The sequence below is a fragment of the Vicugna pacos genome, chromosome 25, assembly GCF_048564905.1.
Source record: "Vicugna pacos chromosome 25, VicPac4, whole genome shotgun sequence".
NCBI classification, from domain to species: domain Eukaryota; kingdom Metazoa; phylum Chordata; class Mammalia; order Artiodactyla; family Camelidae; genus Vicugna; species Vicugna pacos.
In genome coordinates, this window is record NC_133011.1 from 10704099 (window position 1) to 10721761 (window position 17663).

At 47.8% G+C, this 17663-nt stretch overlaps 1 protein-coding gene and 1 non-coding gene across 5 annotated transcripts in view; one reads left to right on the forward strand and one right to left on the reverse strand.

The window, feature by feature from the left end:
* The window catches only part of GRHL2 (grainyhead like transcription factor 2), a 144790-nt gene extending 127857 nt beyond the window's left edge, over positions 1-16933 (forward strand). For all 4 annotated transcript variants that reach the window (XM_015246054.3, XM_031691211.2, XM_015246052.3 and 1 more), the window contains exons 14-16: positions 879-964; positions 11778-11842; positions 13867-16933. In XM_015246054.3, coding sequence (XP_015101540.1) covers positions 879-964; positions 11778-11842; positions 13867-13981 — 266 coding nt within the window. In that variant the 3' untranslated portion in view covers positions 13982-16933. The remainder of the gene's footprint in view (positions 1-878; positions 965-11777; positions 11843-13866) is intronic.
* LOC116285634 (U6 spliceosomal RNA) lies at positions 11042-11145 on the reverse strand. Its single transcript, XR_004195326.1, has one exon. It is a non-coding gene; the product is annotated as a U6 spliceosomal RNA (small nuclear RNA).
* Positions 16934-17663: the final 730 nt, after the last annotated feature.

A 17663-nucleotide genomic window follows, 5' to 3' on the forward strand; every position in this document is an offset into this window, starting at 1 on the left:
CGCTGTGCTAACATCCCACGTGGATGTCATTTCACTGGACCCTCCTAGCAACCCTTTGAGGTTGGCATTATTTCCACCCGTTTACAGAGGAGACGTCAGCTCGGAGAGATGAAATGCCCCAGCGCAGGCTGGACGGTTCTCCAGACCCCATGCCTCTCCCTCCACTTGCCTCTGACGCGTGCTGTCTCCCTCCCGGTCCACTGGTCTGTCTGCCTGGAGTTTGCTGTTCCTGGCCTCCCTCTCCCACCCTCCCCGCCCCTCTTGCCTGTGTTGAAGCCTACACACCCTCCATAACTCAGATGCCTCCTTCAAGTTAATCTTCCGGGGGGCCCCCCCAACCCCCGAAAAGCTAAGGCCCCGTGAGCCCTCTCTTGTGTCTTTTGCCTTCATAACTCCTACAACTCTGTGCAGCTGCCTGCTTGTTGAGGACTGCCTGCCTCTCTCAGTGGACTGCGGACAGCTTAAGGGCAGGCCGTGTCTTCGCTCGGGGCTGCAACCCCAGCTCCTCGCACACAGCCTGGGATCTCAGGGCCCAGACAGGCATTCAGCATTGCTGAATGACCAAATAAGTAAATGGAAGACAGAGGTCACAGAAAAATGGGTCCTAAAGAGATCATGTGTCCACCCGGGGAAATTCAAATGTGAATGATGTGTGAGAGCATCTCACAGCGTGTTTGGTGTTACCCAGTTGTCAGTTTCTGTCAGCAGATCCTCCTTAACAGCCCTTAGCTGCAGGTGCCTGTCACCCTTGGAGGATGTGGTCTGGGTCGGGGTCCGAGACTTAGCAGATAACGTGTGCCTCTAACCCGTGTGAGGGACGGGGGCTCCTGGGGCAGCTGCGTGGGCTCCGCGGTCACAGCTCCCCTCTTCTCTTTCAGTGCTTCTGTACGTGAGGAAGGAGACGGACGATGTGTTTGATGCCTTGATGTTGAAATCTCCCACAGTGAAGGGCCTGATGGAAGCGGTAAGCAATGACCCTCCTCTGGCCTCCAAGAAACCAGCTTGTAGTCTCCTGAGCTGGAATCCATTTATTAAATGCAGCCTTCAAGACGGCTCTGGAATGAGCTGTATAAAAGCAAAAGCAAAAGCAGAGATTGACGGGGACACGTATTTCCATCCTGTTGTGGCTTATTAGCATCTTCAGGAGAAGGAAACTGAAAAATTGCCAATTCCCTGTCAATTTCAGGCTAATCAGAGTGAGACGCCATCGAGGAAGGTTAAATTGTGAGTTTCCATTTGTCTCGTGGCTCAAAACCAAATTAGATACGGTTAACTTCCAAATATATACAAACAAAAACAATTAGAAAGCATCTTGCCAGCTGTGATAGTGTAATCCAAAAGAAAATATGACTTCCTGGTTAAGGAAAAAATATATATATTGCAGAGTTATAATGATTCAGGTTAAGATTCTGAAGTCCCTCCCTCCTTTCTCATTCCCAGTTCAGCCTAGCATTCCCCAGCCGGGGCTCAGGAAGTTATTTTATGTTTTATCTGTGTATTACCCATCTGACTATGACTTAAATATGACTCTGCTTTGAATATGATTTCTAACTCCCCTGTCTGGCTGTGTTGTAGAAGATCGAGGGTTTTGTAGTGATGGAGACAATAAGACGGCCATGGGACAGTCCAGACTTGTTGGTCTGGAAAACTGCTGCACTGGAGCAGGCCATTGGGCTGTGGAGTAATATGTTAAAAATGTATAGGACAGTGCCTCGAAGTGGAATCATCCCTATGTGGGGAGTGGGGGAGAGTAATGTATTGTATCCTTTGCCCTTGAAAGCCACGAAGAGATCGGGTTCCCTAGGCTGGCTCTGGGCAGACTCCATAGGGCAATTCTGACTTCATCGCTCCTTTATTAGACCCGGAAAGGGAAAGACTTACTAAAGCACCAACACAAGCTTTCTCCTTGCTTCCTAAGTTGTGCAAATGGGGAAGCAGGGCCAGAGAAGCTCTTCCAGGGCCCCCAGGGGATGCAGTCTGGTGGGGAACTCCAAAGAAACGATCCTGGAGGCCCCTGCAACATGGGGGCGGCCGTGAAGGACAGCAGGCTCTGTTTACGTGACGACCTGAGCACAACGTAGAGTGAGAGGCAGAATTTTGAAGCTCACTGGATCCTGCGTTTCTGTGGGACCTAGTGGGGTAAGACAGGGCTCTCTCCAGGGTAGGGGTCCCCTGCAGACCAGCACCTGGCTAGTGTCTGACATTTGACCACCCTGACACCTACCAACACCCACGGAGAGGCAGTGTAGCCTAGTGAGCCAGCATATGAGCTTTGGGCTCAGAAACCCGTGTTCAAATTCTGGCTGCGCCTCTCGTGGCTGGGAAGATTTCTTAACCTCTTCATCTTTGCAGTGGAAGTAACAGTAGTGCCTGCCTCGCAGGGTTGTTGCAGGGATGAAAGGAGATGCTTCAGATACCAAACTCGTCGCCGGATTCCTGGTCTATATTAAGTACCCGATAAAGGTTAGCTTTTGCTACTGAACCATTGGGTTGAGTAAGAATCAGAGATACAGGGTGCAGATTTCCTCCTTTGCCTCGGGTTTTGGATTTCTCAAATAATCAGCTACTTGTAGGCCTTGTCCAAAAGATGGAAAGTGATTTTGGCTCGTGATTCTATGACGGAATTTTCCACTAACTTGACACTTCAGAGGAGGCGTGGAGCTGTGCAAATGGCGCAGGTAACCTTGGAAGCCGTGTCAGGGGCTCCCCTCCTGAGCCCAGAGGCAGAAGGCTGCTCCCGAGAAGCCATATCGTTTGCCTCAAAACAAGAAAGCACTGTGACCCTGGCCTCCATGCTTTGTTTTTACTTTTAATTTTAAAATAATACCACATGTGGGTTTTAAATTTTTTAACAACTAAAATCTGCATTTGTTAAAAAAAAAAAAGATCCCTAACTTTAAAGGAAATCTGTTTAATTGAGAGATACTATACTTGACCTCAAGCCATCACTTGGAATCCTGCCCCTGATTGAAAAATGGTTTCTCATAAAAACAGACAGTCTCCCGCTCATCATGGACCCGGCATGTACTGTGGGCCTGGGGTGTTTCTTCTCTAAGTGGGCGAGTCCCTTGGAATTTCCTAGGGTACCCACACCTGACCTTCAGAATCAGGTTCTCTGGGGGTTGTCCCAGGTATCAGCATTGCTCACACGCTCCCCAGTGGACACTGAAGCAAATGAACTTTCGGGACCCACTACCTGGTATTAGGGTCGAATTCTGCCCTAGGTCCTAAGTTCATATCTACTCAGATGAGAATAAGCCCCCTCATTATATTCTTTTGGGGCCAACGTTCCTGCTGAAGTAGTTTTGAGCAGTAGTTTTGAACCCTGCAGGCTATTTCATGTGCAGAGCCCCGCCCCTGTGGCTCTGGGGAACTGGCCCGAGGGAAGGCTCCCTCCTTCATCCTTCGTAAGTGGTGTGGGAAGATCAAACGCTTTCTTTGTGGAGAAGGAGGCTCATAGTCTTCCAGGGACAACAGAGCTCACAACTCCAAATGGAAAAGTGTGCCTTGTGCAAAGTGTGTGTGTGTCCTGCAGCTGCTTTTTTTTTTTTTACATTTTTTATTGATTCATAATCATTTTACAGTGTTGTGTCAAATTCCAGTGTTCAGCACAATTTTTCACTCATTCATGGACATATACACACTCATTGTCACATTTTTTTTTCTCTGTGATTTATCATAACATTTTGTGTATATTTCCCTGTGCTATACAGTGTAATCTTGTTTATCTATTCTACAATTTTGAAATCCCAGTCTATCCCTTCCCACCCTCCGCCCCCCTGGCAACCACAAGTCTATATTCTCTGTCTATGAGTCTATTTCTGTCCTGTATTTACACTTTGTTTTTGTTTGTTTGTTTGTTTTTGTTTTCTAGATTCCACGTATGAGCGATCTCATATGGTATTTTTCTTTCTCTTTCTGGCTTACTTCACTTAGAATGACATTCTCCGGCGGCATCCATGTTGCTGCAAATGGCATTATGTTGTCGGTTTTTATGGCTGAGTAGTATTCCACTGTATAAATACACCACCTCTTCTTTATCCAGTCATCTGTTGATGGACATTTGGGCTGTTTCCATGTTTTGGCTATTGTAAATAGTGCTGCTATGAACATTGGGGTGCAGGTGTCATCCTGAAGTAGGGTTCCTTCTGGATACAAGCCCAGGAGTGGGATTCCTGGGTCATATGGTAAGTCTATTCCTAGTCTTTTGAGGAATCTCCACACTGTTTTCCATAGTGGCTGCACCAAACTGCATTCCCACCAGCAGTGTAGGAGGGTTCCCCTTTCTCCACAGCCTCTCCAGCATTTGTCATTTTTGGATTTTTGAATGACGGCCATTCTGACTGGTGTGAGGTGATACCTCATTGTAGTTTTGATTTGCATTTCTCTGATAATTAGTGATATTGAACATTTTTTCATGTGCTTTTTGATCATTTGTATGTCTTCCTTGGAGAGTTGCTTGTTTAGGTCTTCTGCCCATTTTTGGATTGGGTTGTTTATTTTTTTCTTATTGAGTCGTATAAGCTGCTTATATATTTTGGAGATCAAGCCTTTGTCGGTTTCACTTGCAAAAATTTTCTCCCATTCCGTAGGTTTTCTTCTTGTTTTATTTCTGGTTTCCTTTGCTCTGCAGAAGCTTGTAAGTTTCATTAGGTCCCATTTGTTTATTCTTGCTTTTATTTCTTCTAGGAGAAAATTTTTGAAATGTATGTCAGATAATGTTTTGCCTATGTTTTCCTCTAGGAGGTTTATTGTATCTTGTCTTATGTTTAAGTCTTTAATCCACTTTGAGTTGATTTTTGTATATGGTGTAAGGGTGTGTTCTAGCTTCATTGTTTTACATGCTGCTGTCCAGTTTTCCCAACACCATTTGCTGAAGAGACTGTCTTTATTCCATTGTATATTCTTGCCTCCTTTGTCGAAGATGAGTTGACCAAAAGTTTGTGGGTTCATTTCTGGGCTCTCTATTCTGTTCCATTGGCCTGTATGTCTGTTTTGGTACCAATACCATGCTGTCTTGATGACTGTAGCTCTATAGTATTGTCTGAAGTCTGGGAGAGTTACTCCTCCAGCCTCTTTCTTTCTCTTCAGTAATGCTTTAGCAATTCTAGGTCTTTGATGGTTCCATATAAATTTTATTATGATTTGTTCTAGTTCTGTGAAATATGTCCTGGGTAATTGGATAGGGATTGCATTAAATCTGTAGATTGCCTTGGGCAGTGTGACCATTTTAACAATATTGATTCTTCCAATCCAAGAGCATGGAATATCTTTCCATTTTTTAAAGTCTTCTTTAATTTCCTTCATCAATGGTTTATAGTTTTCTGTGTATAATTCTTTCGCCTCCTTGGTTAGATTTATTCCCAGATATTTTATTACTTTGGGTGCTATTTTAAAGGGGATTGTTTCTTTACTTTCTTTTTCTGTTGATTTATCCTTAGTGTAAAGAAAAGCAACTGATTTTTGAACATTAATTTTGTAACCTGCTACCTTGCTGAATTCTTTGATCAGCTCTAGGAGCTTTTTTGTGGACCTTTTAGGGTTTTCTATATATAGTAACATGTCGTCAGCATATAATGACACTTTTACCTCTTCTTTTCCAATTTGGATCCCTTTTATTTCTTTCTCTTGCCTGATTGCTGTTCCTGCAGCTGCTTTGGAGAGAGAAACACCTGCTTCATGTCGGCACCCATGCTCTCCTGCTCCCTTCGTGAACTTGTTAGGGCTGGTCATGCTCTAACCTCCTCACCTGTAACGTGGAGTCATCGGGAGCAATAAATGAACTAACAGAAGCCCCGTGGCCGCCAGCTGAGCACACGATGGCCATGGCTTTGATGGTGGTGCAACTGCTTCCTCAGCAGAAAGCTTTGGATTGCTTTCCAGTGGAGAACGTTCTCTCATTTCTCCTGATAAACCCCAAATTCCCGACCCTCAGTCAGGCATTAGATGGGGAAGAAAGTCTGTCCTGGAGGATAAAGAGCCAGAAAAAAAGTTTTGCATTTTTTTTTTCCCTTTAAAAAAAGTATCGGCAGCCAGTGGAGAAATGTCGATGTGTCGTGGAGACAGGACAGAACAGCACTGCCGCCCTTCCTTCAGACGGGAACCGAGGTCTGAATCGGAAGGAGCCGTGTCAGGCAGGCTTGTAGAGCATCTGGAGACGGTGACGGTGTCGCTGCAGCCTGTGCACGTGTCAGCCAGGCAGGTCACTGGATAGAATGAGTAGTTCCGCTGTCTAGAAACTGAGTTGTTTTTATGCTCAGCAGACGCTATGCTCTCCCTTGCGATGATATTACTAGCTTGCCTTAATTAATGAAGTCCCCGTGAGACCAAGGTCACAGTCCCTTTGAGAGCACGCCCGCGTCAGCCCCGGCAAAGGAAGGTGGGCTGGGAAACAACTGACTGGGGCTCGGATCATGGCTGTGCGGCCTCGGGCATGTCCACCGCGGCATCTTTGGTTTCCTCCCCTGCAGAGTGTGGACGGTGCCCACCTTGAGGAATTGTTTTGTTTGTACAGCCCTCAACCACTCGCTGTCTTAGAAAGAACTCTTTGACCACCACGAAAAGGAATGGATTCAGGGTAGTCTGTGCTGAACTCGGTCACTTTTCTGTAAGACAGACTAGACGATTCTCTTATTCATGGGTCCTGAGCCTCCCGGACCTTTACTTCACACGTCAGGAAGGCATTATCCATACACATCTAGATACTTACATAGAAAAAGATAGAAAGTCCTCTCTCAGCCAGATCTTATTGAAAATTCCCATACCCAATGTCACTTGGATCAAGTAGAATGTTTCTCTTTCATCTGCATGTTTCATATCCTGTCAGTCAATCCTTCCATGTAACTTCGATGATCCACGTTGGCTTCTTTATTCTTATAATTAGATTTTAAACTTGATTATACATTAGAATTTGGTGATGGTGATGATGATGATAGTGGAGGTGACGTGAGATTTCAATTTTTTTTTTTTTGGCATTTTTGGGTGAATTTACCTAGTAATCCACAAACAAAGGGCTCTAAAAAATAAAAAAATAAATAAAGAATCTCTAGTTCTTGTAGCCCCCTTGCTATCCTTGAGCCCACCAAGGCAACTCATACCTCAGGGCCTTTGCATTTGTTGTCCATCCCGCCAGGAGTGCTCTTCTCCATGTCTGCAAGGCCCGCTTCCTTCCTTCTGACCTCTGCTCACATGTCCCTTTCTCAGATGGCCTTCCCAGACAAGGGCATCCTTGTCACTAGTCCCTCATCCTGCCTTGTTTTCCCTCGTAGCATTTATCACCACCTGACATATTTAACACTTGCTGGATGTTCATTGTTTCTCTCTTCCCCGATAGAATGGAAAGTTCATGAGCGTGGGGGCTTTGTCTCTTGCTGTCTGCCATGCACCCTCAGGTCTTTGAGCATAACTCTTTGACTGCATCGAGCACCCACTGTGTATGCGTCACCACGCTGAGCGCCATGGGTGACACCTGTTTCACATGCATTGCTTCCTTTGACCCTCGCAATATCTCTGTGAACTTGGCAGGTCAGATGTCATCATCATCACTTACAGATGCGGGATGGAGGCTCAGAGTGGGGGCTTACAGACTGGCAGAGCCAACTTAAGCCCTTGAACAGCTTAAGTCCACTTAGAGAGCTGTCCACACATGAAAAGTTATTACAAGAAGAGTAAACACTCCAAGTCACAGCTCACAACAATGAAAGGAGAGAAGCTTAGGCAACGGTCAGCCATCAGGCAAGAAGCAGTGTGTGCAGTGGTTGATCCCACACGGTCGGTGTTCAAATCCTGGCTCTGACACTTCAGAGTAGTGTGACCCTAGGCACGTTACTCAGCCTCTCTATACCCCAGGCACATCATTTCTGAAATGAGAAGAATAAGAATCTGGGTATTATTATGAAGATAATGATAAAATAATATGTAGCGTTGTTGCGAGGATTAAATTAAATTCATATACAAGGTGCTTAAAGTAGCACATAGAAGCACTCTCTGAATGGCTGTGCGTATAGTAGACGACTGTAAGAGCCAGGGGGTGGGGAGGCAGACTGAGCTTCCTCCGAGCCAGAGGGGCTAGAGAAAGGGTGTTCTCTCCCGGCGAGGCTGGCGGAGGTGCGCCGGGAAAGGCGGCTCACGGCCCAGGTAGCACCCTCTCTGTGCAGCTGAGCCGTCCACACATGGAGATGAAAGGAGATGAAGGCCTGTCCTCCTGATGCTGTTGACAGGTCATGGGCAGCCATCTAGGAAGTATTTGCAAGCACGAGTCCCCTCCTTTTATCAAATGTGCATCTTGGAGCCCACGCTGAACAGTTTGTAACTCCAGATCCAAGTCACTGGCGTGCAGAGCCAGCAATTCAGTTGGATGCCTCTAGATCAGGCAGACAGAGTCCTGCATTGGTGGAAACCAGTGGGAAACTCTGAGTTCTGCCTGTCACATACCTGACGCTTCTGGGCAGAGAGAATTCCCCACAAAGTAAAAGTGTAAAAGTCTAAAAGCTGCTGATCATCAGGCAACCAGTAACACCTTGATGAGATATGTCCAGGACCTAGTGTCCTCTTGGCTGTCAAGGAGGTCTTTGGGGTCCTTCAAAATATTAGTCATGGGCTTTTAAAAATGATGTAAGTGTACAGTCAGTTCAGACAACTTAAGAAACACAAAGGAAAAAACAAGCACTCCTACCGCGCCCGTCCTGAGAACTGTCACGTGGCACGTGCTTTCCACGCACGTGGGAGCGGAGGGCTGTCTGGGTGCTATCATCCAGCTCCCGGGCAATGGGTTGCTTCTGTAACCCCCGACAGACGGGCAAGCTTCCTCCACATGACATCCTGCACTTCTTTCCAGGCTTCTGAATTTGGCAAAGCACACTTCCTTGCCTGGCATGGAGGCAGGGGACACCGTGTCAGGGTGGCATATTATCGAGCTGCCTTTGCCTTTGATGATTGCACTGAGGGCAGGACTTTGCCCTCCTGGAAACTTGCCTGCGACAGCCAGGTGCACAGGTGTCAATTTTGCCAGTTGCTTCTTGGTCCTGGATGGAGTCCATGAGCCCCACTCCGAACAGTCCCAACATGTGCCCATTTTCTCTCGCGCTTCAGAATCCGAAACCAGACTGCCAGGCTGTGAGCTTTCAAATCCTGTCTCTGCCTCCTCCTAGCTGAAGAACCCTGGGCAAGTTACTTAATGACTATAAGCCCAAGTTTCCTCGCCTGAGAAACAGGTTTCATGAAAGCACCTGTTCCGTTGTAATGATGCAAGGATTCAGCAACTTAATAGATCCAAAGCTCCCTTTGTCGATACGTGAAGCTCTTAGTAAGCAGTCAGCAAATGCTGGCTGCTGCCTGGGCTCCCAGAGGACCCAAGTCAAAAGTGGAATTATGCGGGGTTATGCAAATCTCCCAGTTCTGACTGTTACCAGCCGAGTTGTGAGCCGTGCGTTCATGCCTTGGGAAACTGGGAATCACACCCCTGAAAGGAGAAGCTCCCAGAATCAGACTTCCTTCTCTTTCAGAAAAGGGGAACTAACAGATAGGAGCTGGCTGACGTTGAGTGGAAAAAAGGAACGTATTTTATTTTATTTTTCCATTTCATTTTAAAAAGAAGTTCCAAATGACGCTCAAGTTCAAAACCCAACTCTTGCAAGCCAAGCAATTCACAACGATAAACTCTTCATTACTTTTTTCACTTTGTGCTTTCCTCTTTCGCTCTGGTGTTGCAGTTTGTCTCTGGTTTTCACCTTTTCTTCTGAGTCATTCTTTACTTTTCCTAAATTGTTTCAGTCTCCTCTTAGTGCTCTGTGATTTGAAAATAACAGTTCCAGCCACCTTCCCCACCAGTACGCTCTAGCTCCCCTCACCCCCCACCCCCCGGGGAAGAAGAGACTTTTTGAGCTTCCGGTCCCTCCCCTCCTGTGCTCGCTAGGGTGAGGCCACCGTAACATTTACCCCACACTGTCCCCACAACTCCAGGCTTCTGGATGCTACCGAAATAGTTTAATATGCTCTTTCTAGGAAATGATTAGATTTTTCCTTCCGTTACGTTCTTTTTACTTCAAGAATCCTTATTTAGCACTTATTTCACATTCCCAATCCATTTAACTGTACACAGTTACAGACACCTATAACTATATGTGCCTATAGATAGACCATCTATGTCTGTGTATATAGACAGAGGAAGCATTGTATGTAGCTATATAACTATAGGCGTGTATAGATTTTACAGGGAAACTTTTTGCAAAAACAACCTGCTTTTACCATATGTGTATTGATAGTGATGCTAAAGTGACTTGGAGGAATAAAGCATTTTCTGATCTGGAAATGAATATGGACTCTTAGCTCCTGGTTGTGTGAGACTTCAGTAACCCTGAAAACGCAGACTCTGGGAAGGAATATGCTGGCGGATATAGCTGGGTTATGGTAGTCATACTTTTAAAGCTGAAGTATTAGAGGAATGTGACTACCTCTGTCACCTGTGTGGCCTGTGGCTTGTTAATAAACCAGGAGATGAACCAACCAAAAAATGTATCTAGATACATATGAAGAGCGTATAGTAGTGTCTCTCTCCGTGTGTGTGTGTGTGTGTGTGTGTGTGTGTGTGTGTGTTTGTTTATGCCGCAAAGCTGGTTCTTGTCCCCCCCCACCCCGCCTTGCCTAGTTGGAGTCTTTGTTCTGATGCATTTTCTGTTTAGCTAGAGTTCTTCTGTGAATATTTTCCTCAAATGGGACGGTTGAGTGAAAAGCATTTCTCAGGTGCCATTCTTCTTCGTTTTTTTTTTTTTTTAATTGAAGCACAGTTTCTAGTGCACAGCATGATGCTTCCGCCACACCTGCAATTATTTTCATGTCCATTTTCACTATAGGTTACTGCACGATGCTGAACACAGTTCCCTGTGCTGTACAAAAGAAGTCTATTTTTTACCTGTTTTATACATAGCACATCTCCAACACCCAATTTATCCCTTTCCACTCCTTTCCCCCACCAGTAACCCTAAGTTCGGTTTACTATGTTTGTGAGTCTGTTTCTGCTTTGTAAGTAAATTCATTTATGTTTAAAAATGTGGAATTCACGGATCTGCATGTCATCCTCGTGCAGGGCCCGCGCTGTGCTTCTCTGCAGCGCCCCAGTGTTAGTGTGCGTGCTGCAGACGCGAGCACGTGCGTCTCCTTCTTGATCTGTAGGAGTTTTCCCCTAACTTAAGGAAGTTAGTTCCATGTCTGTCTTTTGTGTTCCAAAACGGTTTCCCAGTGCATTATTTGTCTTCAGCCTTTTGGGGGTTGTTTTTGCTCTTCTGCTCTTTTAAATTCTGTACTGTTTTATCCACCTTTTGACCTTTTTTTCTTCAGGTTTCAGATCTTGCTTGGAAAAAGCCTCCTTACTGAAAGATGATGTCGATACAAAGAATTGACCCACGGCTTCCTCTTGTGTGGTTTCATCTTTCATGTGTAAACCTTTGATGTGATTTATTCTGATGTATGGAGTGGGGCAGGGACCCGGCTTAATGTGTTACTTTCTGTATGACCATCTATTTAATCCAACGTCATGATCAGAGTCCATTTTTTCCTGGCTGAAATGACAGCTTCATCATAGATTAAATTCCCGTGTGGCTGAATCTTTTGTTGACTGATTTGTGGTTTGTCCAAAGGGACAGCCATTTTGAGAGTCTGACTCCTGAGTGAAGGCCGCTGGCACCCCGGAGAAGCTCCAGGACAGTGAACTTGGAACTTTCTCTCCTGCCTCTGCTTGGCTCCCCTTCCACTCTCATCTGCCTTTTTGTTGTTGGTTGCAGATATCTGAGAAATATGGACTCCCCGTGGAGAAGATAACAAAGCTTTACAAGAAAAGCAAAAAAGGGTAAGAAAGAAACCGGATTTAAACGAACTTCCAAATCAGATATGTCTACATAGTGCTTTAAAAAAAAAAACGAGATGGTGCCCATCTTTTGTTGCTTCTGTTGTCCACTTTTATAAGAATTGTGTGTCATCCTTCCAAAGGAGTGCTGAGCAGCTTACAAACATGCCGTGCATTTTGAAAACCTTTAATGAGAGAGGGAGGGAGTGGAGAGTCATGACATCAGCTGAGATGCCCCACTGCAATGATGGGATTAGCGGGTAGGATGGAGGGGTCTGGAAGTGGCGAGGGCGGCACTGGGAGCGTGGCAACATCGCCCTTCTGAACAGGGTGGAGTTTATAGGGACTCACATGCTGCTCTTGGGGCTGGTTTCAGGGCAGCACAGTAGGAACAAAGGATTCAGGGCACAGGGGATATTTCTGAGGTCATTATTAACAAAATGATCAAAATGACTGCCGGACCTGCTTGCTCTCAGTGTTAAGAACCGTAGCTCTCATTTATTTGGGGTTCAGGCGGTTCTGGGTCCCTGCTAAGTGCTTTATTTTTCCTTACCATTCAATGAGGGAGATTCTCAACCCAATTTAGTGCTGAGGAAACTAAGCCAGATGAAGGCCAAGCATCTTGCCCAAAGTCTCATGTTTAGCAGGTGAAATGCAGATTTGAACCCAGGTCTGTGGCCCCAAAGCCCAAGTATTTGGCTCCCACCTTCTGCTGTCTGCTGCCCCCAGCCCTCCCGGGGCTTCCTGTGTATGAGGTTCTAAGCATGATGGCCACAAGAGCTGAGTTTAGTGACAGGAGAGGGTCTTCATCGAGTCAGCTTCTGGAGCTATTTTCATACAAAAAGCAGAAAATGGGTCTTTAAACTCTTCTGTGGGCCTCTTTCATAGAGGAAATTGGTTGTCTGGGATCCTCAGGCTTTCCTAGTGATGGAGTCTCTTGGCTGGAGTCAAGCCGGAAACCTTTTCCACTTGAACCCTGGTTGAAGAGCTCACTAAAATGCTTGTTACAGTTCTTTCCAAGGTCAGTGCGAGAGGCTGAGTGTATTCCTTTGATGGTGAGATTTGAGTGGTGTCTGAAGGTCTTATGCTGAGCAGAAACCCTCAGTGCCAGTGGACATGCCAATGGTAGCATCTCTCATTCGCTGAGCGCTGTGTCAGGCCCGGGGCTAAGTACTTTAATCCTAACAACAACCCTCTAAAGCAGGGTTGTTATTCTTATTTTTTGCAGAAGAATAAACTGAGGCTCGGAAAGGCTAAACAACTTGCCCGATGACTCATAGCTGTAAAATGACAGTCAGTCCTCAGACTAAGGTCTGTCTGACTTCAAAGAAGGGGATTGGCTCAAGGGCTTCTAAATCATGGATGGGCCCTGGAAGTTGTTGGGTTTCCTAAAATCTAAACCCACCAGGGATGGATGACCAAGGAGTAGGTCATGTGTGGTAAAGTATGAACTTCAGAGCGAGGCAAAGCTAGTTCCAAAAGCCAGCTCAGCTGTAAACTAGCTGAATGGACTTGGGGACAGGCTGGAAGCTCGCTGAACTCAGGCTTCTCATGTGCGACATGAGGACTGTGCCTGCCTTCAGGGTTGCCATGAGGATGGAACGCGAGGTCTCGGGGACACTGGAGCACGCCACGTGCTCCACAAAGGGTAGCTGCAGCTCTTGTTTATTTTCTTTTTCCTCCTAAATGTATTTTAAATGTATTTTCAAGAGGGAGTATAGTTTAATGAAGAGTTAGGGGAACTGACTCTTTAGGTCCTGGCCCTGTCAATAGCCAACTCTGTGATTTCAGGTTCTGTTAACTTCTCTCAGTCCCGATCGAGAAAGCGAAAGTTTTGGGTTGAAAGGTCTCTGCAATCTTGTTTCATCAGGAGCTGGTTCTGAGAAATCCAGCCTTTGCTTTCCTCAAACTGGTTTCTGGGGAGAGAGAAATACAGTGATGGCTTCTCTCCCTGCCTGTCTCCTCTCCCCTGCCCCGAGCACCTGGGTCACTGCATCTCTGTTTCCTTCCCCACCTGACCCCGGCAGCATCCTGGTGAACATGGACGACAACATCATTGAGCACTACTCGAATGAGGACACCTTCATCCTCAACATGGAGAGCATGGTGGAAGGCTTCAAGATCACGCTCATGGAGATCTGAGCCCTGCTCTCAGCAGCGGCCCTCAGTGCCTTCCTCCCCGGGAGAGCCACAGGCCCTGGCCCCAGAACCCGCAGACCCACCTTGCCCATCTCACACCTGCTGTTACACGACTGCGCTGGGGAGGGGGCGAGGCCCGAAGCCCCACCTTCTGTCCGTGCATTTGGCCCACCCACCGGCTCCTCCTGCGGAGCAGAAGCCCCAGCCCCTGGGGAAACGGCCTTGCGCCTGTCACATCCTTATTTATTGTCCACCTTTTATTGAGAGAGCAGGGGCCCAGGCCTGCCAGGACTCTGCAGGTCACGGCTAGCTCCAGGTGACACCGTCCACTGCCCTCCCCTTCAAGGGAAACACCGCCAACCCGGTCATCCTGAAGAGCCCGGCAAGGCTCACCCCTGGCGGCTCCCATCTCCATGGCTGCAGATTGTCTGGACAGAATGAGCTGCTGCTCGGGACGCCCCCTTACAGGCCAGAAACCTCCAGGTTGTTCTTGGAAGATCGTCTTGCTGATCCCTCCAGGGGCTCCCAGCGAGTGGCCACCAGGCCTTGGACAGGACGATGTTCAGCTTCCATGTAATTAGTAAGCAACACAGAAGGCGTGCCCGGCTCTCATGTATATAGTGTTGATAATATTGCAATAATATATTTTACCTGTGGTACGTGGGCATGTTTACTGCCGCTGGCCTAGGGGAGGCACATCCCTGGAAACTCTGCTTTCTACAAGAGGTTTCTGCCTCTGTTTAGGAGATGTGCTGAGCGAGGGAAGTGGCCTTTAGGGTGTCAGGTGACTGCAGTGGGTGCCAAGACAGCTGCCCCAGTGGGCGCGCCCAGGGCCTCTGTCCCAGTCCATGGAGGGGCCCCTGCATGGGCACCACCCGCCCTGGAGGCCGCTGAGTTTCTCTCCGGTGATGTGCTTCGCCTGACTGTCCCTCCCAGCTGTCTCGTGGGAAAGGTCAGATTGTCTGAGGCCCCAGCCCCTCTGCCTTTGGCATGGGCATCGCTTGAGTTCTCCGGAGAGCCGGCAGGGGGGTTGCCATCAGGGTCCGCGTGGGGCCGCTGCAGAATTCCTTGACTGTCATGAGGACCCTGGCCACCGTGTGGGGCCTCGCAGTTTACAAGCCCATTCTTCATCTCAAGTGGCCCCTTCAAAGCCCGACTGTGCTTCTGAGAGTGGTGCCAACAGCTCAACTCGAACCGACAGGCCAGGGCTGCCTCCTAGGGCTCGGCCGGCACCGGAGAGGCGGGGATCAGCCGCGTCTGCTCCCGGCTGCTGGATGTGGAGGGAGGGAGGGAGCGAGAATGCCTCGAGAGCCCCGGCTCTTCCGAAACCAGCATCCAGCGGACGACTAGGAGAGAGAAGGTCTTGTCCTCCTGCAGGGTGCCCTGGCAGACGAAGAGAAGAAACACTTCCCCGAACAACCACAAGATCACAAGCCGTCCAGGCCACTGCTCTCTTTGAGGGGACAGGAACGTGGTCTCGGGGTCTGTGTTCACCCTGTGGGTTGAAGCACTAACTTTTTTGGTAGCCAGACATCCCCCACCTCCCACACCACACCAAGGTTCTGGATCAAGGACAGCTGTTATGTAAGGGCCAGATTTGCCTGTAAAGCACTTTGATGTCTTATCTGGGGGCTTTCTGTCCAAGGGCTCCGGGCCCTCCCATCCCATCTGCCCCTGAGGCCCAAAGCAGGAAGGAAGGGCCGCTTCCACCCAGCTGTTTCTCCTTGAGGCTGCAGCAGATTTGCATGGAATGGAGGGCAGGTGCAGAGCCTGGGACAGTCTCCAGGTGTGGGGAGGGGCACCTCGCTGTGTGTCTTCCGGACACATTACCCCTCCCTGTGGTGCCTAAGGTTCACACCCTAGATTCAGCTCTGCTCCAATCAATCCTCTCCTCCTCCACTCTGACTGCCATGCCCTGGACCAGAATCGTGGGGACTCTCCTGGGTACCAAGGAGCCCTGCTCCAAGATGGACAGATGCAGTGTTGGAAAAATACATGATGTACGATGCACTCCCCATGCTCCTCACCTAAGGGGTGGCTGCAAACATGACTGGCAGGCATAATGGCGAATACTGTTGGGCTGGGGCACAGGACTCCAGAGTAGGAAAAGAGACAATTTCCGGCAATCTGACACAGGTTCCCGAGCCTTCTCTCTCCAGCCTCTGTGGGAAGAATGTTTGCTGGGCCTGCCCTAGGCAGAGGCTGAATCGGAGATGCTTTTGCCTCTGTCCCCAGTCCCTGGGCAATCATTGTGGTGACCACTGCCAGAACAAAGCATATGAGGTCAGTGGGGCAGACTGTCCCCTCCCAGATCTGTCCCCATCTTATCACGTGCCCTCTGCGTTCTCGGTGTGCCCATGGCTTGTCCTTCACTATGTATGCGAGCAGAGCTTTGATGAGCAAAGTTGTCCAAGCAAGAACACTCCAGAGAGACAGGAAAACTTGCCTTTTCTTCTTTTTTCTGTCCCTCAATTACACTCAAATAAGTTGGCTTAAAAAAAAATCCATGTAAGATGAGGAACATGTGAAACAAGTGTGTTTCTTTCTTTACTTACCCAAATTGCTTAGACTTTGTTTGGAAATTGGGACCAACAGAAAAATGCAGTCAGATGTCATCTTGGAACTGGATCTTAAAAGATTGAGGCACGTCCCAGCCCAGAAACTTAAGAAGCATGAACTGAATCAAACATTTATTTTCATTCTAATTTAAAATTATGAAAATGCAACAGAAGCAAAGGGTTTGTGCCAAATTCTATGAACAGCCCTCTTTTAAAGACAAGCAAGGGAGATGGATAGATGGACAATTTGTTCTCGTGTTAAAAAAAGAAAAAAGACAAATGTAACTTAATAGTTTTATAAATGGGAGAGTGGGAATCTATAAACTATAAATACAGTTATTTTATTTTTTGTACATTTTTAAGAAGAAAAAATAAATATTCATAATGTAAGAGTAAACTCGAGTGTCTGGTGTTTTCCATGAGGTGGATGTTGGGGCTCTTAGCCTGACTGGAAAGAGGCCTTGGTGTGAGCTGGAAGATTCTGGCTCTGCTTGGGCACCTCAGGCCCTGGGCTCCAACACAGCGGGCATTTCCTCTTCTGGTTGCTTTGCTGGGCCCCACCCCAACGTCAAATGAGAAGCAGGCTGGAGACAGCAGAGGCCTTGGGTGAGACCATGACAGGCCCGCAGGGTGGTTCTCCTTCTGAAGCTCCTCAGGGCAGGGCATAGGTTCTGTCCAGTGCTCACCTCCTCACTCCTGGCTCCCTCACCCCGGCCTGAATTACCCCAAGAGCCCGCCGGTTCCCCAGCTCATCTGCACCCACCTATACTCAGAGGCTAAAACCACAAAGCTGACACTCCATCTTCATCACGACGATCTCTTGCCCTGGAACCCACAGGCTCACTGGGATCTGTCAGCTCAAACCCCAGGATTTATTAGCGTTTCCTCAGTGACCACCTCTCCCCTCCTCGGAGCCACCCACACTCCCTCAACCTCCATGATTATCGCCTGAGAGCCTCTCTGTTCCAAACAAGCAGTGCTTCTGTGTTCTTCCACACCTTACCTTCTGTCTGTCTGTTCATGCCCACAGCCTTCAAATCTTAGCTAGAAATTTGCCTTGGGAAAGGCTTCTCTGACCAACTTCGACCCTGGCAGCATCCTTATCAGCCTTTATGCCTGGACCAGTG